General features: G+C 44.1%; 1 protein-coding gene across 1 annotated transcript in view; it reads right to left on the bottom strand.

Annotated features, from left to right (window-relative positions):
• Nucleotides 1-1,005: 1,005 nt before the first annotated feature.
• The window catches only part of EPM2A (EPM2A glucan phosphatase, laforin), a 477,080-nt gene continuing 451,744 nt past the window's right edge, over nucleotides 1,006-26,341 (bottom strand). The window contains exon 4 of the mRNA XM_086927280.1: nucleotides 1,006-2,345. Coding sequence (XP_086783406.1) covers nucleotides 2,068-2,345 — 278 coding nt within the window. The 3' untranslated portion in view covers nucleotides 1,006-2,067. The remainder of the gene's footprint in view (nucleotides 2,346-26,341) is intronic.

Here is a 26,341-nt window from a genome sequence, read left to right as displayed (position 1 = left end):
CATTTCTCCTGTTAGCACCACCTAAAACAGAACCAACAACTAACCATGAAAATGGGGAGAGGTGTGGCATAATGGCCAGAGCTGCCAAATTCAGAACTGGCGAACCAGGTTTGTAGCTGGGGAACCAGATTTGAGTCTCAGCATAGGCTACACATCTTGTGATTCAGGGCACATCACTTAATCTCCCCGTGCCTACCATAAATGAATGTGTCCTTAACTGGTGCTCATGAAAAGTGCTGGTGTTGATGATTAAGTGCCGGTGCTGAGCACCTGAAACCACAACCTCAAATTAAGCACTGATAGGCACCCTTGCACGGTGCCTCCATTGCAGGCAGGATTGTTTTTGTGCAGGAAGGAGCATCTTCATGCACAAAAACAATTCAAAGAGGTGTTTTCCTCTTTCTATGTGTGCTGCAGCAGCACACATGGAAAAAGAAAAAAATGAGAACAAAAATCCTTGTTATGCTTGCTCAGGGGAGGCGTAAAGGTTATGGAGCTGCCCCAGGTTTACATCATTAGGTAAATCTGGGATCGTGTCAAAATTCATCTGTGTTGCATAGAAAAACGCACTGCAACGCCCATGAAACGCCTCCTTGATGCAGAGTAAGCAAGGCAGCGATTTGTGCTGTTCTGTCTTACTCCATCAGTATGAGGCCATGTAAAGCGGCTTTGCGTCACCTCATAGATCTGATTGAGATTTACATCACCAGAAAAACAGTGACGCTCCAGCGGCGCAAGCCTCTCATAAATAAGCCCCCTAGTGCTCATGTGAAGCGCACTAATGCCTTCAAGTCGAGTTCTTGCTGTAAAACTGCAAACAAAAAAATTGACCAATGGAAAAAAAGAATACGAATTGTACATTCTTCCCGGTCAAAGTGTGAAATGAACTACTTAAAAATAAATGCAAGTTTTTCTTATTCAAAAACAAAGCCTAGGCACCTTTGAATTCAAATATGCAACTTACTTTACAAACACTAAGATGCACCGTACTGCATGGATAATTACGTCATTATTATATTTTATTCGGATTGAGAGGCATCACATATAAGGGCTTTTCCATTACAAAAATTCGCAAAAGAAGGCTTGGTGGCATCAGGGCAAGGCTCACACTAGAGGGTTGCTCTGTTTTTCTCGGTATCCTAAATATTTGTATCATGCTTCCATCTTTTTTCAGTGGGGTTAATATTCAAATTACATAGTCTGGAAATACAGAAGAAGCACGTGGATTCTTGTGTGTCACTCTGTTCTAAAACATCAAGGGGATTATTTTTCTTTCTTTGTTGATCAACCATGATTGACTTCATGTTTGAAACATTTTCTCCTATTCAGTTTTCTATACTCCTCGATGTATAATTTTTTGGTTCTTTTGATGTTATTGAACTGTTTCGCACATAAAACACTTCTTTCAGTTCGTGAAAGACATTAATTCAACACTTCATTCCTTTTGAGAGTATTACCTATTGTTGGACCACTAGTAATTCTCTAGCTAGTAAAACTCTAGCTCATACATATAAATGGATTTGTTTACAGTACATTGTCTTAAAGATACATGAAGGTGCAAATATGTCCACCAATCAAATATACTAGACGGCCAGCTATAAGCAGAGATATTTCATATCACTGTAGGACCGACTGGTACACTTTGGCCAACCTACGGGTGACACTGACTCTAAAGTTGATCCACTGGCAGCAAGCACTGATTTCATCAAAAGTGGGTGATAGTCAATCTCAAGTAAAAAATGCTGTTGCCAGTTTTCATGCAGAATTCACGTTTACGGATCTAGTCAATAAATAAAACTAGATAAATTAACACAAAGAAAAAAGTCCTGGCTGCACTCCAACACACAAAACAAATTCACAAACTACAGTCATTTGGGCTAATTAGGGGACATCTGAGTTAAAAAAGATAATGATCAATTCATGTAGCCAAAATATGGGCATTTGTGCAGAATATTTCATAATGTGTAATCGTGTAGCTTGTACAACTAGATCAGCTTATCATGCTCTATGTTTTAGTTCTCATTGTCAACATCATATCTACTTAATATGTTTTATGTGTGTAACCATCTAGGATCTGCATGTCAAAGAGCAAATGTGTCCAAATTTTTGATGGAAGTCCTCTTCAGCTCGCACAAGAGCTTCTTCGTCAATGTAGACAGCGGCTCTCTTTGACGCCACAAAATACTGGACCTTCCTGAGGGACCATCCCATGATGTACATGAGAAAGCCACACACCGCGGCGGTGGACCGGCCCACTCCAGCATTGCAGTGAATGTAGACAGTGTGGCCGTTCTCTAGCAGCCCATGCAAGAGGTGGACAGCCTGAGGTAACATCCGCACTCTACCTAGAAACACAACAATAGACAATATTTTAAATTAACCATTGTGCTATATATAAGATCAGCATTTAAAATACACACACTTTCCCCTGAAAGGAAGTCACAATATGAATTTGTGTGGCATATTTTTGGGAAATTCATGAGTTAGTCAAAATATGTCAGCTATTAGTCATACTTACTTACAGGGAAATGGTTCAGAACCAGGCCTGGTAAATTTATGCATCTAAAAACTTACTCTTACATATCATATAATATTAAAAGGGAATGGTATTCATGGGATTCATGGAGCATCCTACTTAAGCTTGAAAACGTGAACAATATGATTCCTAGATAGAGTGGTCCTAATTTTTCATATAAAACATATACATGTTTCAAAAACCTAATAAAAACTTTTCTGAAATTAAAAAAACATATACATATTTTGCAAAAATCTTATTTAGATACTTTATTTGATGTAAAAAAAATTCTTACAAAAATTAAAATAATTGTGCATTTTTGCTATAATTGTCTAGAGATGGTGGCGAGGATGCACATGAAGATGGCTACACCTTAAGGGAGCTTAAGGGAGCTCAGGCTGCCACTGCTGCTATCGCAACTAAACCCCCGTCACACATGAACTAGACATGGAGAGCCCAGGTCTTCACCATGGGGCACTCCTCCTTTGCCAGGGGGCACTCATTTGAATCTGTGCAGAGGTTGCCTTCTTTTGCAAATCCCAGCACATTGACAAGGAAGGACGCTATGTGCTCCGAGCCGGTACCCTGGACTGGGACCCACTGGGACTGGGTTACGCCCCCATTGTCAATCAGCCATCATTTCTGGAATCCCTGGCCCCATACTTGGGTATGTCCATGCTGGCGGCTAAGATACTGGGAGGCGATTTCAACTGTTTGAACAGATCCTCCCCCTACTACTTGACTCGCCCGTCTGGAAGCTGGCCCCCATTTTCCAGCAATTGCTGATGGATTGAGACCTCTGGGATGTTCGGCGACTTCATCATTACCAAAGACTTCACCATTTTAGGTGATTTCAATTTCCATTTGGATAACATCTTTGACAAAGATTCAATGGCCCTGATGGACCTAGTGACAGCTGCAGGCTTAGAGCAGATTGTAGTATGACCCACTCACATTGCTGGCCACCTTTTGGACGCTGTTTTTTCGGATTGATCCTTTTTGAAATTCAGCACCAACCTACAGCTTCACTGGTCAGATCATTCTGCAGTGATGCTAACTCTCAACCTGCCGCTTTCAACTGACCCCAAGCACGGTCCATCAAGTAGTCATAAAAGCTACTTGTGGCAGCGGTTTGATCAAACTGAATTTACAAATCAACTGAGTCAGAGTAAAACCTGCCTCTCTAGAGATCCAGAAGTAGCTTCTTCACAATACCACAACTGGATCTCAGCAGAAGCACATAGCATTATCTCCTAGAGAGCAGGGAAAATGATTAGGACGGCACCTACTGAACCTTGGTTCTCTGAAGAACTAAGCTCTTCAAGAAGACTCTGTCGTAGTCAGGAAAGATGTTTGAGCAAACATTACGACCCTAGAGAAAAAGAAAGATACAAGCTAAGACTCGCTCAACGTAAAGAACTGATCAAAAATACTAAAATCAGCTATTTCTCAGAGAGAATAGAAGGTGCACAAAACAATTCCAAAGAGCTTTTTGCAACAGGTTTAAAACTTAGCCATATGCAGGAGTCCAGTCAAAGCACAATAGATCAAACTTTCTGTGATAATCTGGCTTCCTACTTCTATGATAAAGTCTCTTCAATCTATAACACCTTTACAGCACAGTCAGTAACTTCCCAGAATGTTCAGGCTTCGCCAACTGATATAGTAGACCCTTGCTTAGACTTGCCCATATTAGCCTATGAACATAATCCGCTTCATTTCTCAACTTTTAAATTAATTTCTGAGGAACAAACGGTAAACATCCGTGTAGAAAATAAGTCAGGATAGCCGCTGGATCCATGTCCTCCCAGAGTAAGTCATGTGTTAGTGGAGACAATCCGGTCCTATCATGGAGGTTCTTAACACCGCTGTTGAAACAGCAACCTTTCCCCTGCTATGGAAAAAGACATCTATTTTACCTTTATTAAAAAAACTAATTTGGATGAAACAGATGTGGGAAATTATCTCCCTATTTCCCGCCTACCTCTACTGGGGAAAATTCTTGAAAAACATTTGAATCAGGAATTAGTTACCTTTATTGGGAACAATCAGGTGTTGGATCTCACCCAGCATGGCTTTAGAGCCCAACACAGCACTGAATTGGCTTGAACACAGCTACTGAGGAAATTAGACTGGCAGTTGACAAGGGAGGATCGGCAGCCCTAAAACTGCTAGCTTTGTCAGCTGCCTTTGATATGGTAGAGCACGGCACTTTACAACATCAACTTCAAGATGCAGGGGTAGGAGGCCCAGCCTTGGCACTCCTTAAGTCCTTCTTGCTTGGTCAGGAGCAATTTGTTGAAGTCGGAGGTTTTAAATCGAAATGTTTTAGACTCCCTTGTGGGGTGCCCCAGGGCTCCATTTTAAGCCCCACCATTTTCAACATTTATGCTGCTCCCCTGGCACGTATGATCAAAACCCATGGTTTTGAACTGGTATCATACGCAGATGATACGCAGATTATTATATCGATTTCAAGCAAAAATGATGGTACAGCTCTGAACTTCAAGGAATGCATGAGATGTGTCAGCGAATGGATGGCTGAAAATTGCCTCAAGTTGAACTCAAATAAAACAGAGGTTCTACTCTTTGCCAAAGACACAGGATTTTGGTCCTCAGAATGGTGGATATCCGAATTAGGGACTGTTCCCATCCCAGTCACCAAGGCCAAAATCCTTGGTCATTATGGAATCCACTTAATCCTTCTCCCAGCATGTAAAAACACTTACTACTTCCTTCTATTATACTTTGAAAATCCTGAGAAAAGTCCTTTCATTCATACCTACAAATCTGCAGAGAATGGTGGTGTCAGCGTTGGTGTTCTCGAAACTCGATCACTGTAACAGGTTACTGGTTGGAGTAAATAAAGCGGTAGTGGCTAAGTTGCAGGTACTTCAAAACTCTGCTGCAAGACTGCTTTTTGGACTAGCCAAATATTCATCGGCTAAACATGCTCTCAACACTCTGCATTGGTTACCAATGGCAAAGCGCTTCAGGTTTAACGCCTTATTTATTGCCTTTACGGCACTACAAAATTCATGTCCCAGTTACCTGATAAAGAGCTTTAAATGGCATACCCCAGCACACACACTTCAGTTGGCTTTACTGAAGCTGGTGACAGAGCCTACTTTCCATCTCCAAAGATGGGGTGGTAAAAGCTTCCTCAGCATCACTACAAGATGGTGGAATAAGCTTCCATTTTATCTAAAGAATGCCTCTGATCTATTGTATATTGAGTGGCTGTATGGGTGAGTGTGCAGGCGTATAAGTGGTTGAATGGATGTGTGAATGGGTATGTAAATGGTTGTGTGGGTGTGTTAGTGGTGGTATGTGTGAGTGAGTGGCTGTGTTCAGAGGAACTTATGGGTGAGTGGGTGGGTGTGTGAGTGGCTGTATGGGTAAATAAGTGGGTGTGTGAGTAGATGTATTTGTGAGCGTGTGGCTGTTTGAGTGAGTTAGTGGTTATATAAATGGCTGTATGAGTGAGTGAATGAGTGGGTCTGTGAGTGGCTGTATGGATGAATAAGTGGGTGTATGAGTAGATGTACGTGTGTGTGTGTGGCTGTATAGTTGAGTGAGTGATTGTGTGAGTTTCTGTATGCTTGAGTGAGTGGTTGGATGAGTGGCTACATGAGTGAGTGGGTGGGTGTATGAGAAGTTGTATGGGTCTGGGAATGGGTTTGTGAGTGGTTGTGGTGGTGTATGAGAGGCTGTATGGGGGTGTGAGAAGTAGTGAATGGTTCTGTGGATGATATCATCTCTGTACTAGGGTGAATGTATGGCATTGTTTTGCATTCTGTCCGTCAATTGTTCTTTCTGTAATCATCAATGAGGTTATCAGTGATGCCATTTGAGATGTCATCAGTGATGTCACTGACCATGTCATGAGTGATGTAATATGTGAGGTCACAAGCAGTGCATTGCAAGGGCGTAAGTTATAGTTAGCTAAGGTAACTATAACTGCTGAATGTCTATGGTTTTGTGTGTGTGAAATCTGAGCCTAACATTAACATCCCTATAACCTTTGTTTTTTTCAGTGAATTTCTAAGGTTTTTTAAATGTATTAATTTATTTGATTATAACATTTATAAAGTGCATGAATCACCCCAACTGGGGTATCTCCGCACTGGATAGCTTTGGACAACCAAAAAAGGAAGATCAAAACAGTGAGGTTTTTATTAGTTTTCTGAAGGACAGGTAGTTGGTGCAGAGACGTAAGTGGATGGGCAATTGAATCCAGAGAAATGGAGCCAAGTAGAAGGATTCACCCCCTAATCTGTCCTGTTTTATGCGGGGTATCAGGTGGAAATCTTTGGACCCTGAGCGCAGGGTCCTAGTGGGAGTGTATATAACCATCTTGTCCGTCATATATCTAGGTCCCATGTTGTTTAGGGCTTTAAATACCATGCAGCAAATCTGAAGTTGATTCTTTTATGTATCAGTAGCCAGTTTAGTTTATGTAGAAGGGGAAGTGAAGCTGTTCTGGGAGGGGCATTGTTCACTAAATGGGCTGCTGTGTTCTGGACTACTCGCAGCTTGTTTAAGGAAGATTACTTAGCTGATTTCAACAGAGCATTGCAGTAGTCCAGACGGCTTAGGACCAATGCTTGTATCAGGGTTTTTAGTGTGGACAAAGGGAGTGGGGGAAATACTCTGCGGAGGAGGCTTAGTGCATGAAAGCAGGTCCTAGCAGTAGAGGTGGCATGCTCCTCCAAGCTTAACTTCTGCTCAATTTGGACCCCCAAGTTCTTAACCACTTGTTTTGGGGACGGTGCCGGGCCCAGATCTTCTGGCCACCAGTTAGGTGACCACCTTGTTAGAGCTTTTTTAAATAACACGATCTCTGTTTTCTCCACATTCAGCTGAAGGAAGTTGTTATGAAATTCTATTTAATAACTATAACTTCCCTGTAACCTCCATTTTATTCAGTGAAATTCAACTTTTTAATGTTATTTCCTAACTTTAACGTCCCTGTAACCTTTGTTTTTTTGTGAATTTCAAAGTTTTTTATAAATGGTATTTCCTAAAAGTAAGCCATAACCTTTGAGAATAGGTGTGCGAGTGGCTGTATGGATCTGTAAGTGTGTGTGTGAGTATCTGTATGGGTCAGTGGCTGGGTGTGTGAGTAACTGTATGGGTCAGTGACTGAGTTGCTGTATGGTTCTGTGAGAGGGTGCATGAGTGGATGTATGGATGTATGTAGCTGTGTGGGTGTGTGGGTTTGTGAGTGGCTGCATGGGTCTGAGTGGGTGTGTGAATGGCTGTATGGGTCTGTAAGTAGGTGTGTATGTGACTGTATTGGTCTGTGAGTAGGTGTGTGAGTGGTTATGCGGGTGTGTGATTGGGAGTGTGATAGACTGTATGGGTCTGTGAATGGGTATGTGAGTGGTTTGTAGGTATGTGAGTGACTGTATGGGTGTTTGAGTGGCTGTGTGGGTCTGAGTGGATGTGAGAGTGGCTGAGTGGGTATTTGAGTGTCTGTGTCAGTAGCTGTGTGAGTGACTGGGTCAGAACAGCCCCTCACCTGCCCCTTTATCCGACAAGAGTCCAGTTTTGCACAAAATTACTACCCAACTGGAGTACTTTCCACTGGTTAATTAGTAAGTGCTAACTTGTTGGGTAAATATCTAGTGCATATTCTACGCTACTGCTGCCTAATGTACCAGGTAGAAATGTTTCCAGTGACCTTCTGTGTGTTTAATTTCAGCAATGTGATTGTTCCTCATGCGTCTTCTTCCAGAAATCTGTGATAACATGAATACTCCTACAGGGAAGATGACGAGACTACAAAGAGGTGAATCTCCACCAAACAAAGGTACTTCCTCTTAACTATATAAAGTAAGTGCTTCTTTGCGTGGTTGAGATGTCCTCATACTCACAGCATCAAGAAGGCATCACCAAAATTGGTGGGGAATGCGCTGGGGGACCTTTTGGTACGCTGACCATCATACTTGCAAATGGCGGGAAGACCTGTGCATACTACTAAGGTGTACAGGGCAGGGATAAACTAGCGAGGCTTCTAGGTGATTTTACACATTTGGATACTCATAGTAATTTAAAGGGAGAACCAAGGACTCTGTTCTCACCAGGAAAGGACAAGAAAAACCCCAGTTATCACTTTCACAAAAGCGAAGGGGGCAACGCGGCCCCTACCCGTCATGATTTTGACCCGGGAACCCCATCCACCAGGGCCCGCCTCAATGCCCCCTTGGTCCCTGCTGGCTTCCTGCCTCCAGCGAGAGCCGGCATTGATCCCTCATGCAGGAAGCATAAAAAAGTGCTGCTCCCTGTGTGCAGGAGCAATTCTTTTATCCGTTTTCCTGACCCTTTGACAGCGGGCAGGAAAACAGAAGAAAAGTCTGCTCCAAGTGAGCAGGAGCAGTTTTCCTGCTCCTGCCTGCTGAGAGTGGACTTTCTATTTGCTATTGCTTGATGGGAGCTGTCATAGCTCCTACCAAGGGACAGCAAAGTGCTATGTGCGAGGGAGGGCACCTTGGGATATGGAGAGCAGGCTTTGGGGTATGGTGGTCCATAGGGGCCTTTAATTGCTCCAGGAGGGGGGATACAGTGCCCCTCTTATTTCTTATTGCAGGGTATACCCCAGGGATGTAGTCCTTCCCTGGGCTGAAACAGCTCAGGAGGGGGGTCGCATGGTCCCTCCCTGTTCTAAAATTGTCCTAGCGCCAGGAAGTTTGTGGTCCCCGGGTCCATGCTGCCCTGTCCCCCTTTTGGCTAAATTGGCCTGGTCCCAGGGAGGTGGTGGTCTCTGAGGCCATAAAGTGCCCTGGAGGGAGGGGTCGATTTTGCCCCCCGCCAGTATTTTATTGCTTTATTGTTGGCATTTCCCCAGGTGGCCACAGGATGAGGGGCTGCGTGCACCCACCTCCTCCACTGTCATATTTATAAAACCCCCTGGGACATGGCCCACCCGGGGTCTCAACCAGAAACAAGTGGGGAAGAAGCAATTGTTTTTTTTTCTTCAATTTTGCCTTGAATTCACAGCTCAACCTGAAATTGTGCTGTAAAATTGAGAATAAAATGCTTTTTTGCCCTTGCGTTGTCCCTGGGGGACCCCACCACTACACCTAGGGGTCAGGGTATTCCTACCCTGCACCCTTATCTTTTATTTTTACTTTTTTAGGGACTCAGTCCCAAAATGGCTACCAACGCATCCTGGTTAAAGTGTTGGCAGCCAATCAGATCTCAGCACAAGATTTCTATGATCCGCGGAGGGTTTGTGTGCCTAGAAATCTATATCTTTCTTCTTTAATAACTCTGCAACTAGAGAACAGATTTACATCAAATAACAAAATGGGTTCTTTCTGGGCCAACAGCTACATCATTCCCAAATTTAGTGTAATTCCGTCCAGCATTTCGGGCTGTAGTCGTGTTCGAAACCCCAGTGGGAAATTGCATGGGAAACACACTTTTTTTTACCTCCCTAGTATTCTCGGCCCTCACTTGAACGATCACCCCAAAACATTCCACAAACAACTAGACACAGGAGCGCACTTTATTTGGAAAGTTTTGTGCAGATTTGTCCAATGGCCCTAAAGGTATGAGCAAACCAAAAACCCTCTTGCTTTCAAAACTAGATCCTAACTATAACTACTAATTGGTGATATATATTAATCAGTTAGGTCTGTGATCTTTAGAAAATGTTTTTTCAGTTTGCTAATAACTTTGGAAACCCTAGAGCCAGCTTCACTGGGTGTCCCAGAGAGCCCATCCCCAAGATACAGTTTTCCTGCCCACAAGAGTGCAGGCAGGGAAAACTTGAGTGTTCCCATATGGCGGGAACTGCAAAACTGTTACCACCAGATGGGTGAGAACAGTTGTTTCCCTGCCCAAACTCTTGTGGGTAGGGAAACTCAGGACAAGATGTACGACCATTGGCAATTGCGACTCACAATTTAGGCCAAATTGCGAGTCGTAATTTGCGAGTCGCAATTGCTAATGTGCAACAGTGTCTGAGACTCATGCATGTTAATGAGGCTGTTGCAATTTGCAAACCTATTGGGAATGGCTGTCACTCCCAGGGATGGTGGCCTGCTGGGGACAGCAGACCTCCATGTCTGGAACTGCTTTTAAATAAAGCAGTTTTTTTTTAATGCAGCCTGTTTTCCTTAAAGGAAAATGGAAATGGGATGCATTAAAAAAAAAAGAAATTAAACGTTTTTGTTTAATTTTTAAGCATAGCTAGTGGTCCCTGGGACCACTGCCTGCTCTGAAAAAATGTTTGCGGTCACAAAACATTCTTACATAGGGTTCAGACTCGCTATTAGGAAGGGACGCCCTTGGATCACCCTTTCCTTATAGCGAGTCGCTAACCCTATTTTGCGAGTCGCTATTTAATTAGCTACTTGCAAAATTGGGTTAGTACATGGGCCACAGGTTTTTTGCATGTGCAAACGGGTCTAAAACCCATTTGTGCATGCAAAAATCCATCGTACATCTGGCCCTCAGTTTGCTCCTGCCTAGTGGGAGCTGTCAAAAATACATGGTCCCGCGTACATCCAGGAAGGGTGCATTGCGGGAGCCTGCAGGTCCATGGGGACGTGGTGCTCCACTGTGGCCCCAAAGTTCTTTGTTGTGGGTGCTCAGGGTGGGCCCTGGGCAATCACATTAAGACACAGAGTATAGGGTCCACTGTTTCAAAAGTGCTGCAGGGAGTGCAGCAGACTCCAAGCAACATTAGAAAAAAAATACAGGAAGACTTCTGGGTCATTGAATTCATGGCTCCAGGAAAACTCACCATATTTTTCAAAACCTCTCGTAGCTGTAGCGCTGTACTCTTCAGCTTGAGTGCAAGGCCCTCTAGGGGATGTTTTTATGATTACGTTTTGCAGGCTGAAAAATGTTAAAAGAAAGACTCAAAGACATTTTAGCTTTATCTTTAAAAAAACTAAAAAAATTCCAATGTCTCTGACTCTCTTTCAACATTTTCTAGCACATAAAAATCCAATAATAAAAACTATGTGACAATCAAGAGTCACAGGAATATTGATTTTATTTTTTTATTAAACATTTTTATAATAATCACTATTATTAAACATTGCATTGTGTTAATAACTAAATATGCGTGAGTTTGTTAGAAAGATGATAGATCTGATAGCTCTGCTTTATATAGACTGATATGTTCACACCTTGATATAGCCAATAGGCCCGCTTTTTATATTTTGGTATTGTGACTCTTCCACTAAGTAAGTAAGCCTACGAATTTGCTGCAAATTTAAACACAAATGTTTTGGTCACAGCAAGGATACATCTGGGGCCCCAGCATCAGGCCTAGGGTTCAGGGTATTCCTACCCTGACCCCTATGTCTTTTCTTCTGCTTTTTTTGGGACTCAGGACTGAGTCCTGAGTCCTAAGATGGCTGCCACCAATTCTTGGTTGATGTGATTGGTAGGATCCCCATCAGATCTCAGCAGGAGATCTCTCATCTCTCTTGTGATGCTGCGCAGGATGAAATATACAATTTTTTTTAGCATAAACTGCTCAAAAACTACTTAACAGATTTATAACAAGTCACAAAAGGCATTCTTTCTGGATGAAGATCTTGCTTCTTCTAAATTTGGTGTATATCTATTCAGTGGTTTAGGCTGGAGCTGTTTCTTAATGAATAGGGAAATGTGCTTTGGATCACCTCCCCTTTTCTCAGCCTCTGATTGATGGATCACCCTGGAACGTTCCGTGCGTATACTGGTCTAAAGTAGCACTTTTTGGGGAAAGTTTTGTGGAGATTCATCAAACAACACTTAAGTTATTAGCAACACAAAAAAGGCAATTCCTAAGAAAATACAATCCTAACTATAATTACTAAGTGACAACCGCCATGTATATTCAATGAAAAAAGCAAAGGTTAAATCTCTCTTATAGGTAGGAACACTTTATTCATTCTTTCTATACAAACGAAACCTAAAGAACACAAACATTACAAATTCTTAAGTTATAGTTATACCTTAAATTTGTGCACCAGCTTTGAACTACTATAACGTTATCGATTCTTTACATACAAACAAAAATTAAAATAGACAAAAATTATGAATTCAAACATACTTATCATTATAAAATGTAAGCAATGCCTTCAAATTATTTTAACTTGTGCACCTCCATGCATAGTGTATTGAACGCGGTAGCCATACTACATTAACTATAACTCGTGCCTTTCTCCATGCACTGCTTTATCCTTATATAATATATTAGTTCTAACATCTAAAATAATAGCATTTATAACACTTATAACATCACAAATCACATCATTTGTGGGAACACAGTGCATGTTAGAGTGACAAGTTATAGTTAATGTAGAGTGGCTACTGAGTTCAATACACTGTATATGGAAGCGTGCAAGTTAAAATAATTTGAAGATGTATTGCAAATTATAAATTAAATGCGTAAGTATTGTTAGACCTGGTATCCTTGAAGTGGTTTTCCCCCTAACTTTTTGCCTTCAACCCTCCTGCAAAGAATAGGAGTTGTGTGCAGTGGAATAGTGGCCAATAGAGTGGTGTCTAGTGAGTAGTATATCCTGAAGTGCGGTACAGCATTGTGGCATACATTGCAAAAGTATACAGTGGAGTAGAGTGGCATAGATAGGAATAGTGTTGAGTTTAGTGATGTAGAAAGGAGTGCCGTGGAGCGGCATACAGTGGAGTGTCAGAGTGGAGTGGTGTAGAGAGGGAATTGCGTTAAGTGTAGAGGTGTGGAGTGTAGAGGCATACAGTGGAATAGCGTACAGTGGAGCAGCATAGAGTAAAGTGCTGCACAGTGGAGTGGTGTATACTGGAGTGACAAAGAGTGCATGGCAAAGAGTGGAATAGCATAGAGGGGAGTGGGGTAGACTGCAGAGCGTTAGAGTGTAATGGCATACCATTTAATAGTGTAGAGTGGAGTGGCATAGAGTGGAGTAGAGAGGAATAGCATAGAGTTTAGTGGCTTAGAGTGGCGTGGTATACAGTGGAGTAGCGTAGGCTGGAGTGGTGTAGTGTGGGATAGCATTGATTGTAGTGGTGTACTTGTAGTGGTGTACAGTGGAGTGGCATACAGTGGAATAGGGTAAAGTGGAGTGGTGTAGAACAGCATACTGATTTTGCATATAGTGGAGTGCTAGAGAATGTAGTTGCAAACACTGGAAGAGTTTATAGCTGAGTGGCATACTCTGGAGTGGTGTAAATTGGAGTGGCATTAAGTGGTTTAGCATAGAGTCTAGTGGCATAGAGGGGAGTAACATACAATACAATAGAGTAGAGTGGAAAGGGGTGTAGTAGAGTGGAATGCCATGCAGTGAAACAGTGTACAGAGGATTGGCTTAAAGTATAGTGGCATACAGTGGAATAGCGTAGAGAGGAGTTGCGTACAGTGTGGTGGCATTAAGTGGAGTGGCATACAGTGGAATAGCGTAGATTGGTGTGGCACGGAGTGTAGTGTAGTAGAGTTGAATAGCGTGGAGTGGAGTGGCATAAACTAGAGTGGTGAAGATTGCAGTAATGTACACTGGAGTGCCGTTCAGTAAAATTGCAAACAGTGAATTGGCTTAAAGTGGAGTGGCGTACAGTAAAATAGCGTAGAGTGGAGTGGCATACAGTGGAATAGCGTACACTAGAGTGGTGTAGAGTGTAATGTAGTAGAGGAGAATTGCATGGAGTGGAGACGCATACAGTATAGTGGCATAGAGTACGGTAGCATACAGCAGACTACCTTACAGTGGTGAGGCGTAGAGTAGAGTTGTGTAGAGTGGAGTGGAGTGGCGTACAGTAGACTAGCGTAAAGTGTAGTGAAGTAGAATGTAGTTGCATAAGGTGGAATAGCGTATACTGAATTGGCGTACAGTGGAGTGGGGTACAGTGGAGTGACACAGGCTGGAGTGGCGTACAGTGAAATGGCATAGAGTGGATTGGTGGGAAGTGGAGTGGAGTAGACTGGAGTGGGTACAGCGGAGTTTGGCAGAGTAGAATAGCATACAGTGGAGTGGTGAAGAGTGTGGTGGCATACAGTGGAATAGTGTACAGCTAAGGATGATTTAGAAAAGGATATCTCGCTAGAGGTCTTGGGAACTCTACATGAGTTGGCATTAGGGAAGACTGCTGGCCCAGATGAGATCCCCCTGGAAGTGTATAGGATATTGCAAACACAGATCGCCCCTCTTTTACTTGACCTTTTTAAGGGCATACACTATAGTGGACATCATCCAGAATCTTGGAAAGAAATGGACAGCATTATCTTTCCTAAGAAAGGAAAACCAACAGATAATCCAGCCTCATATTGGCTGATATCCCTAATTAACTCAGATACTAAAAACTATTTGAAGATATTGGCCTCTCGGTTAGGGAGGATTATAGGACGTCTGGTCTCCCCCTGGCAGCATGGGTTTATTCCAGGAAAGGAAACAACGGATCACATCCGGAGTGCTATATCATTATTTGACATCATGGCTGGGACGGGGGTACAGATGGCTCGATGCCGAGAAGGCATTTGATCAGGTCTCCTGGAGGCTCTTGTGGGGATACTGGAACTAAAAGGTTTTGGACCGCAATTTATAAAGGCAATTAAAGCTATGTATTCCGACCCAAGAGCCCGATTACAAGTGATGGGGAGCGAATCAGGAAAAATAATGATATCCAGGGGAACTAGACAAGGATGCTCCTGTTCACCCATTTTATTCGCATTGTATATCAACCCCTTGGTGGAAAAACTTCTGCAGTTCCAGGAGATCAAACCAGTGATAAGTAGGGGGCACAAGACCAGGGTATTAGCGTATGCCGATGATGTTCCAGTGATAACTTCTGACCCAAAAGAGGGATATTTAGGGATATTGTTTGTATAGCTGAGGGATATGGTCATGTTTTAGGCTATGCACTGAATAAGGGGTAGACAGTTGTTATTTGCACTGAGAATACTGTTTTTAATGATTCTCGACGAGCTGAGTCAACAGTTTACCTCGGAGTTCGTATCAGCCCGAAGGTGCATAAAATTGTGAAAATTAATTCTGACCCCCCGTTAAAGATAATTTCTGTGGAGTTAAAAAGAGTTAATGGATTGCACCTATCTTGGAAGAGGGAACTTTTTAAAAATGACTATGCTACCCAAGATCTTATACCTATTTTGTGCAATCCCATTAGCGGTGGATGAGCAGATATTGAAGACTTTGGAGGCTACCTTTTCTAATTTCATCTGGCAATAATGGAAAGTGAGAAGGTCACTTAAATATCTAGCTCTCCCTCAGGATAGAAGGGGACTTTCAATCCCTAACATTACATTATACTATTGGGCAACTCTTCTGCACCAGATGACCTCCCGGTTTGTGACAGAAAGGGTCAGGGAGGCTTAAAGTGCAGGCAGAATACTAATAGTATATGAGCTCGCCATAGGGAAGGAGGCCTGGGGCTGTTGTTAAGAAAAATGGGACAGAGTTATTATAAAAAGGTTTACTTCAAGTTTGTAGATAGTGCGTGGAGAATATGGAAAAGAGTGTCAAAACATATGGCGATACCTAAGTTTTGTCAATATACTCCCCTGTGGCAATCCTCTCTCTTCCCATCCCTCTCTTACGATGCTATGGGAAGGCATGGGAGGAGCTAGATGTGGCTACAATTGGAGCTCTCTATGGGGAGAGGAAATCTTCCACTTTTTCAGGATGCAGCAAGAATTTGGGATCCCAAATAATCATTATTTGAAATATCTGCAGGTTAGGAGTATCCTTACCATATGTAGACCGGCAGTAAATCTGGATAGGATACCAAAATATTTTATAGCCTGTTGATAGATGAACTACCAGATGATTTAGAAAAGACTGAGACAGGCTGGGCAAGGAAGCTGAACAACGCAGATGTGGATATTTACAAGATACTATTATTAGCTGCGAAAATACTTTTATCTACTTGTTTAACCTGTTCGATGTCTCAGACGGCCCCTGGCCGTCCGACGTCACGGTGGGCATGTGCGGAGGATTGCAAGGGCTCGTCCGAACCACGCTCACTCCTTATTTCACCCACACTGTGGCTGAATTAATGCTGCGGTCAACGGGTTAAAGGCTCAATTGTATAAAACGGTATTTAATTTGTATTTTATTCCGGCTAAATTATTTGAGTGGGGAAAAAGAGCAGATGATAGGTGTCCTAGATGCGGGGTCTGACCGGCCACATTGATTCACATGTTTTATGAATGTGATATACTATCTCCTTTAAAGAATTGGTTACTCAACTTCTGGCAAAATATGTTTGGACTGATGCTTAAATTAACCCCTACCATCTTGCTCCTGGGATATGATAGGCATCCGCAGAAATGTTTCCGGGGGGACAACATTTTAACTTCATCACCATCCTCCGACATGATTGAGCACAAGTATTAAATACATTTAAAAAAATCTAATAAGACAAAGAGATTAAATAAACAAAGAAATCCATAGGGGGAAGAGAAAACTCTTGTGAGGCAGACAACCTGGCAAGTAATAAAACAGAGGGAAAACTAAAAATGACCGGAAAAAAACAAAAACATTCTAAATCAGGTTGATGCGGTTCTAGAGCATGGGTACTCACAAACTTTCTCTCTGGGGCCAAATTTACAGTGTGGTTTGTGGCTGAGGGCTGCACTGGTGGGGGCGGGGTCAGGGAGGGAGGGGGTGGGGCTACAGCAACAAAAAAACTATGACCATGAGGTTGAACGCAGGTCCCTGCAGCGGACGCCTTCATCTGCTGAGCCACCAGACCCGGCATACATACATCTTTCTTTCTCTCTCTCTCTCTCGGTCTGTCTCTCTGTCTCCCTCCCTCTCTCTGTCTCCTTCCCTCTCTCTCTGTCTCCCTCCCTCTTTCTATCTCTCTCTCTCTCTCTCCCTCTCCCTCTCTCTGACTCCCTCTGTCTCACTCACTCTGTCTATCTCTCTCACTCTCCCTCTCTCTCTCTCCCCCTCCCTCTCTCCCTCTCTCTCTCTCTCCCTCTCTCTCCCTCTGTCCCTCTCCCTCTGTCTCTCCTCCCTCTCCCTCTGACTCCATCCCTCTCTCTGTCTCCCTCCCTCTCTCTCCCTCTCCCTCTCTCTCCCTCCCTCCATCTCTCTCCCTCCCTCCCTCTCTCTCCCTCTGTCTCTCTCCCTCTGTCTCTCTCCCTCTCTCTCTCCTCCCTCTCTCTCCATCCCTCTCTCCATCCCTCTCTCTCCATCCATCTCTCTGTCTCCCTCACTCTCTCTACCTCTCCCTCCCTCCGTCTCTCTCGCTCCATCTCCCTCCCTCCCTCCCTCTTTCTCCCTCCCTCCCTCTCTCTCCCTCCCTCTCTATCCCTCCCTCTCTACCCCTCCCTTTCCATCCCTCTCTATTCCTCCCTTTCTCTCCCTCCCTCTCTCTCCCTCCTTCTGTCTGTCTGTCTCCCTCCCTCTGTCTGTCTGTCTCCGTCCCTCTGTCTGTCTCCCTCCCTCTGTCTGTCTTTCAACCTCCCTCTGTCTGTCTGTCGCCCTCCCTCTGTCTGTCTGTCACCCTCCCTCTGTCTGTCGCCTTCCCTCTGTCTGTCGCCCTCCCTCTGTCAGTCACCCTCCCTCTGTCTGTCACCCTCCCTCTGTCTCCATCCCTCTGTCTCCCTCCCTCTCATTGTCCCACAGTCTCACTCCCTTTGTCTCACTCCCTTTGTCTCACGCCCTTTGTCTGTCACCCTCTGTCTGTCTGTCGCCCTCTGTCTGTCTGTCGCCCTCTGTCTGTCTGTCGCCCTCTGTCTCCCTCCCTCTGTCTCCCTGTCTCTCTCTCTGTCTCACTCCCTCTGTCTCCCTCCCTCTGTCTCCCTCCCTCTGCCTCCCTCCCTCTGTCTCCCTCTCTCTGTCTCCCTCTCTCTGTCTCCCTCCCTCTGTCTCCCTCCCTCTGTCTCCCTCCCTCTGTCTCCCTCCCTCTGTCTGTCGCCCCCTGTCCGTCGCCCTCTGTCTGTTGCCCTCTGTCTGTCACCCTCTGTCTCCCTTCCTCTGTCTGTGTCCCTACCTCTGCCTCCCCTCCTCTGCCTCCCTCCCCCTGCCGCCCTCCCCCTGCCTCCCTCTATCTCCCTCCCTCTATCTCCCTCCCTCTGTCTCCCTCCCTCTGTCTCCCTCCCTCTCTGTCTCCCTCTCTCTCTATCTCCCTCCCTCTCTGTCTCCCTCTCTCTATGTCTCCCTCTCTCTATGTCTCCCTCTCTCTATGTCTCCCTATCTCTATGTCTCCCTCTCTCTATGTCTCCCTCTGCCTCCCTCTGTCTCCCTCCCTCTGTCTTCCTCTCTCTCTGTTTCCCTCTCTCTGTCTCCCTCCCTCTGTCTGTCTCCCTCCCTCTGTTTGTCTCCCTTTCATCTGTTTGTCTCTGACTGTTTCCCTTTATCTGTCTCCCTGTCTGTGTCCCTCCCTCTGTCGCCCCCTTCTTCTTTCTGTTGCCCTGTCTCCCTCCCTCTCTCTCTCTCTCTCTCTCTCTCTCTCTCTCTCCCTCTGGCCCCCGCCCTATCTGTCCCCTGCCGTATCTGTGTCGATCTCTCTCTGTCTCCCTCTCTCTGTCTCCCTCAGTCTCCCTCCCTCAGTCTCCCTCCCTCTGTCTCCCTCCTTCTGTCTCCCTCCCTCTGTCTCCGTCTGCCTCCCTCCTCTGCCTCCCTCCCTCTGTCTCCCTCTGTCTCTCTCCCTTGTGTGTCCCTCCCTCCCTGTCTCCCTCCCTCTGTCTCCCTCCCTCTGTCTCCCTCCCTCTGTCACCCTCTCTCTGTCTCCCTCGCTCTGTCTTCCTCGCTCTGTCTTCCTCACTCTGTCTTCCTCGCTCTGTATTCCTCGCTCTGTCTTAATCTCTCTGGCTTCCTCTCTCTGTCCTTCTCTCTGTCTTCCTCTCTCTGTGTTTCCCTCTCTCACTGTCTCCCTCCCTCTGTCTGTCTCTCTCCCGGTCTGTCTCCCTCCCTCTATCGTCCCCCTCCCTCTGTCTGTTGCCCTCTGTCTCTCTCTCCCTCTGTCCCCAGCCCTATCTGTCCCCCGCCCTATCTGTCTCCCTCTCTCTCTGTCTCCCTCTGTCTGTCTCTGTCTCGCAGTCTCCCTCCCTCAGTCTCCCTCCCTCAGTTTCCGTCCCTCAGTCTCCGTCCCTCAGTCTCCGTCCCTCAGTCCCCGTCCCTCTGTCCCCCTCCCTCTCTGTCTCCCTCTCTCTCGGTCTCCCTCTCTCTCGGTCTCCCTCTCTCAGTATTTCTCTCTCTCGGTCTCCCTCTCTTTCCCTCCTCGTCTCCCTCTCTTTCCCTCTCTCTCGTCTCTCTACCTCTGTCTGTCTCTGTGTGTCTTCCACCCTGTATCTCCCTCTATCTGTCTCCCTGTCTGTCTGTCTCCCTCTCTATGTCGCCCCTTCCCTCTGTTGCCCCCTTCCCTCTGTCTGTCTCCTTCTGTCTGTCACCCTCTGTCTCCCTGCCTCATTGTGCTCATCTATAATAATGTCCCTCCCTCGCCTCTTTCACTATCTTCTCTCGTCAATTATTTCTCACTCTTTCATCTCCCCCTCTCCGTTTGTCTCTACTCCCCACTCCGTCTCTTATTTTTCCTTTTGGCTCTGTCTCTCTCTTTTATCTCTCCTCTGCTCTTACGTCTCCCTTAGCCTCAACATGGAGGGTTAGTTACATTTTTCCACTACAACATTGTCAAAATCGAATTTTCATTTTTTTCCATTTTAAGTCATATTGTTCTTTAAATGTAGTTATTTTGGTCCTTAGTGGTTTTTTTCCGGAGTATTTCCACTCTTAGCTGTATTAGCACTCTCCCCATTGCACAAATTCATAACAATGAAACTTTCAATTTCAATCCGGTCTGTCACTTCACAGTTTTTAAACTAAGAATGTTGGCACTAACCCCGCTCCCCAAACGACGCCCCCACTCACGCCCCTTAGCTTTGTATATGATCATTGTGGCCTGCTGTGAGGGACTAAAGCTCACGGCCCCTGCTAATTGTGCTGTTTGAAAGCATCAGCAGCTCCCCAAGAACTCAACGTCATCTCCTGAGGCCTGGGATGGGGGGAGATGCTCCATGCTGTGTCTCCTCGGCCGGCCCATTGTCATACTGCCCATGACAATGGAACGGCTGCCTCTGTGACCTGCTGGGGCTCACACTCGGGCTGTACTGTAGCAGACTTTCAGGTGTCGCCCCAGTAGGAAAGTCGGCCCAGGTATATGGGCCCATCCTCTAGAACCGGGCCTGGATCCAGGGGGGGCAAGCCCCCCCGCTTGCCCCCCCCCTGCGGACACCCATGAGCTCGCTGAAGCTTGAAACTGCACAGCAATATTGCATATTAGTGGGAAGAGCAATATTTTGGATAATGTTTGCTGCTAGAGGGAAGGATGTAGAGCACCGACATTTCAGATGTGGCTAGCTAGACTTCTTGGAATATATAATCAGGAGAAGGCCTTGTATGCATGTTGGGGCAGGCAGGCCACAATCCGTGGGGGGGGGACCTCTGGGTACATGTCTCAAAATGGTGTAAATAAGCCAGGGGGTCCTAAAGCATGAGGATAGGAGATCAAGAGTGGTGAAGGCAGGCTTCTCCGCAGATAGGTTTCTTACAGGCTGGAAAACGGTGGCTATAAGGGTTCTATTCCCAATATAAATGAATTATAATGTGTGTTTTAACACGGTCTTAAAATCGCTCTAATTATAAACTGGATATGCTATAGTTAGCAACTGCTCTTATTTTGGATTAGCTTATATGTGGTGTTTGTTTATTTTGGATTAGCTTATATGTGGTGTTTGTCTCTCTAAATCATATAATTGTATTTTTGCACAACCCTAGTAGATTTGCTATGATCACCTATGATCTATCGATATCTATACAAAGTGATTTATTGCTTTTTTGCACAATCCTACTAGAAACAGGATGTAAAGATCTCTTTTTCTGTAAGAAGGACCTGAGATGTTTTTTAAGGCTGGTGCCAACTTTCGTTAGCTTTAAATTGCATATACTGTACTTAGCAATCGCTACAACAGAGCTGCTCTTTGCTTTGTTGTCTTTTATTTAAGCAATCTATTTGTATTTTGTTATCAGAACTGTTTCTATTTTTCATGATCTATTGATAAGTATTCTTGTATGTGACGTTATTTGGGTATGAATAAAAAAATTATAAAAAGTAAAAAAGGAATAGTGTACAGTGGTGTAGAATTGAGTGAACTGGTGCAGAGTCGAGTTGCATAGTGTGGAATAGAGTACAGTAGAGTTGGATAGAATCAAATGGTGTACAATGGAGTGGCATAGAGTGGAATGAGGTATAGTGTAGTGGTGTAGAGTGGAATTGCATACAGTGGAGTGGTGTAGAGTGCAGTGTAGAATAGAGTGTCATACAGTGGAATAGGAAAGAGTTCAGTGTTGCAGAGTAGAGCTGTGTATAGTGGAATAGTGTAGAGTGGAGTAGCGTACAGCGGAGTGGTGTACAGTGGAGTGGTATCGAATGTAGTAGCATAGACCGTAATAGCATGGACTGTAGTGGCATAGAGTGGAGTGCCGTAGAGTGAAGTGGCATACAGTGGAGTAGGTTACAGTGGAGTGGTGTAGAGGGCAATAACGTGAGTGTAGTGGCATATAGTGAAGTAACATAGAGTGGGGTGCCATATAGTGAAATAGCATAGGGTGGAGGGGTGTATAGTAGAGTTGTATAGAGTGGAATAGTGTTGCGTGAGTAGAATATAGAGGAGGGGTTTTCAGTGTAGTGGCGTACAGTATCATTGAATTGAGTGGCATAGAGTGGAATAGCATACATTGGGGTGGTTTAGAGTGTAGTGGCATTGAGTGGTGTGGTATACAGTGGATTAACATAGAGTTGAGTAGTGTACAGTGTATTGACAAATGGAGTGGCAGAGTTGAGTGGCGCAGAGTGGGATGGCATAGAGTGGCGTGGCGTAGAGTGGGGTGTGATACTTTAAACAGACCTAGCATGAAAGGGGCAAACGAATGTGGATGTAATGTGTCAGGAATATAAATTATGAGGTATAAATGCTAATTTTTGTTAGTAAGTGTAAATAGTGTAAGTTATGTTAAAGTTATGAGAGTTAAAATACTTAGTAATATGTTGTGCCGTGGTATACCATGGTAGCTTCACAGAATACTGCGGTATATGCTGATAAGAAGGTGGTATCTGATTGACTAATGTCTGTCTTTACATAATGTATACGGCAGCCATGTAGTTTTCGGCATACTTTCGCTGTGTTCTGGGTTAGGGCCTTATATATAGGTTTTAGGTTTTATCATTGTTCCCTACCTATGACCACTTTATGAAACTGATAATAGAGAAACGTATTTATAATATTCTGGATATTGTTCCAGCAATTTAGGACGTACTAAGCATTTAAATAAAAAAAAAATTAGGTTGCACAGTTCTCGAGGTATTACTGAGGTACTCTGTAGACTTTTTTTTTAAGTTCAAGAAAATTTTATTTGGTAGTAATAAGAGAAAGAACCAGGTGTCAAAATACAGTACAGTGGAATATTAACTTAAAGACTATGAGCAGAATAAAACAATCATACAAATGCAAATATTATGAGAGAATAAATGTGGGTGCTAGATAAAAGAAAAGGAGAAGGTAAAGAGAAGGCATGTTAAGCAATAAACATGAGAAGCATGAAAACATTGGAAAGGAGTAAAAAAAGTGGTACAATGGAGAAAAAGTGGAATGCATCGAGCAATTAAGGAGGTTTAAGGACTTCCTGTTGTGGAGGCGGTGGGTGGAACAAGCGTTTACTACATGAGTCCAAATAAAGCGTGACAGGAGTCCATAAGTCCATGCGTTTAGTAGCCATACATGCCGGAAAAACATGAGCAGTGTCAAGTCTATGGTTATGGCAGACATTAAACCACCACGCCTTAAAGGAAATTTTGGAGAAGTCTTTCCAGTTGACCGTTATTTGTTGGAAGGCAGCGGCAAGTAGTAAGTCAACAATCTGAGGTTTTAGATCAACGTTTTCCCAGCAAGGAGAGAGGCTACCCATGAAGACATGTGTGTGAGAAAAAGGGATAGAAGTGTGGAAAATTAGATTAATTTGAGCCCAAACCTGTAACCAAAAACTACGGACATGAGTGCACAAAAATAACATGTGAAATAAATTAGCTTGTGGTGATGAACAAGACCAGCAAGTGTGGGGGGTGTTAGGAAAGCGTTTGTGAAGGTCAAAGGGTGTAAAGAGGAGTCTGTTGTAAATAAAAAACAAAGTCTGCGTAAGGGTTGCTGCTCTCGAGGATTTACGAAGCTTGGACTAGATTTTGTCCCAAAAGGAAACTGACCAGGAGACAGACAAATCGTGCTCCCAAAAATCCTCCACTTTAGATTTAGGTCTGGGAGACTCACCAGTATGAAGGTACTTGTAGATAGCAGCAGCCTTTGGTGTAGTGCGTAAAAAGGAGTGAAGTGAGGAAGGGAGAGTGGATGAAGCAGGGGAAGGGCAGAGCTGAGAGAGGCCATTGTAGTTTGTTAGGACTGTATCCTTAAGCAATTGATAGTTGCGAGCAAAGGAGGTAGGTAAGTTATAAAGGGAGCGAAGAGTATCAAAAGGTAAGAAAGAGGAGTGAGAAAAGAGTTGGGAAATCCACTGCAGACCTCGAGTATGCCAAGATTTCCAAAAGAAGGGTCTGTTGCGGATGAGCAAGGAAGTGTTATGCCATATGGGGGAGGAAAGAAAATCAGCAATGGTTGTGGGAGGAGAGTGAGTGGAAGACAGGAGCAATTTAGTAGTAAACTTATGAATCGGAGTGGAGATAGAGGCGGGTTTGCGAGAGAAGGAGAGATATTCGGCAAAAGAGAAGGGAGAAAGAAGGAGACGCTCAAATTTAGTCCATAGAGGACACGGAGTGTCAGGGTCCTGTAACCAAAAAGAGGCTTGTCGTAGTTGGAACGCCTTATGGTAAGCAGGAAAGTCAGGAAAGTTAACCCCACCCTCTGACTTAGGACGAATCAGACGTGCCAAAGACATTCGAGGTTTCTTTTTATTCCAAAGAAAGGACGTTAGAGTGGAGTTGATCCTTTTGAAAAATTTAGAAGGGATGGGGACTGGAATATTAGAGAGGGTATAAAGGACAATGGGAGATAGCATCATTTTAATGGTGTCAAGGCGACCCCACCAGGATAGATAAAGAGGATGCCATTTGGATGTAAGATCCGTCAATTTATGAATGCATTTGGACATACACAGGGAAACAGTATCTGGGATGGTAGGGGTAATGTGCATTCCAAGGTATTTAATATTAGAGGGCTTCCATGTAAAATTAGAGGCGGCAAAATCAGGTTTAAATGTGAATTTAGTTAAGGGGAGGATCTCACATTTATCGTTATTAAGTTTATAGCCAGATATTTGGGAGTAGGCATGGACTTCAGTGAGGAAGGCGGGAATTGAGACAGTGGGATTGGAAACAAAAAGAAGGATGTCATCCGCGTAAGCGGCTAGTTTGATGTGGGAGTCTGACAATTGGAAACCTTGGATGGAGGGGTTTTGACGGAGTTTAGAAAGGAAGGGTTCTAAGGCCAAATTAAAGAGAAAGGGAGATAAGGGGCATCCTTGACGAACACCTCTTTTCAAATCAAAAAAAGAGGATATTTGACCATTGGCACAGACCGCTGCACGCGGGTTAGAATAAAGTAGTGAAATTAAAGATATAAAAACAGGACCAAAACCAAACCAACGGAGGGTGTGAAAAAGATAGGTCCATTCAACCCTATCAAACGCTTTTTCAGCATCCAGGGCAATGGCCGCAAGGGGATGGGGTAAAAGGCGAGATTTAGAGAGAATATTGAAGAGAAGTCTGGTGTTATCAGTAATAAAGCGACCCTTAACAAAGCCCGACTGTTCTTCACCCAAGAGATCTGGAAGAAGAAGATTGAGACATGCCGCGAGAGACTTCGCAAATATTTTATAATCAATATTAACCAAAGAGATTGGTCTATAGTTTTTACAATGTTGAGGATCTTTCCCCTCCTTGGGTATGAGGCAAATATGAGCATCTGAAAAAGAGCCTGAAGAGGAACCAAAGGAGAGGAAAGCGCCAATAAGGGAATGGAGTTTTGGGATAAGAAACTTTGAAAAGTGAAGAAAAAATTCCACAGTGAGGCCGTCCGGCCCAGGAGCCTTGTCTTTTTGGAGAGTTTGAAGTGCTTTGAGCAATTCTTGTTGAGATATATCAAGCTCTAAGTGAGAAAGGTCAAGTGGAAAGTGAGTTGGTTTTTGAATAGTGGAAAAAAATGTGTCTAGAGAGTGAGAAGAGGGCTGAGTTTCAGAAGAGTATAGGGTTTTGTAAAAGGTAGAAAATTCAGTGAGGATATCTGCGTCTGTGTGTTTGAGATTAGAATTAGCGTCGTAGATTGATTCAATATTTAATTTATTTTGCTTAACTTTTAGATAATTAGCTAAGATCTTGCCAGCCTTATTTTTGCCCCCATAGAACTTGGCACTTGATTTCAGTAGATACAAGGATGCATCGTCCGTGGATTTTTTGTTGAATTTCATTTTAGCGTTAACCAAGGCGGTTAGAGTTTCCTGTGAGCGGGAAGTAAAATAAGAATGCTCCAATTTCTTAATATCCAGAAGGATAGCCTTTGTAAAGTCGCGAGCAGCTCTCCGTTTTTTTGCAACATAGCCAATGATGAAGTCTCTTGCTGCCGCCTTAAAGGCATCCCAAATGGTGTGCTTGGGGACAGGGGAATTGTCATTTAAGGAGAAAAATTCATGTGAGAAGGTAGTGAAGGAGGTGGTAAATTTAGGGTCTAAAAGAAGAGAATTGTTAAAACGCCAACGTTTAGGACCAACTGATTTGGGTAAGATGTCCAATTGAACTAATGTGGGGGCATGGTCGGAAAGTAAAATCGGACCAATTTCAGCATGGGTGAGAGTTTGAACAATG

This window comes from Lissotriton vulgaris, chromosome 6, assembly GCF_964263255.1.
Source record: "Lissotriton vulgaris chromosome 6, aLisVul1.2, whole genome shotgun sequence".
In the NCBI taxonomy this organism is placed as follows: domain Eukaryota; kingdom Metazoa; phylum Chordata; class Amphibia; order Caudata; family Salamandridae; genus Lissotriton; species Lissotriton vulgaris.
The sequence above is the reverse complement of the archived record's forward strand: the minus strand, read 5'-3'. Positions and strand labels throughout refer to the sequence as shown.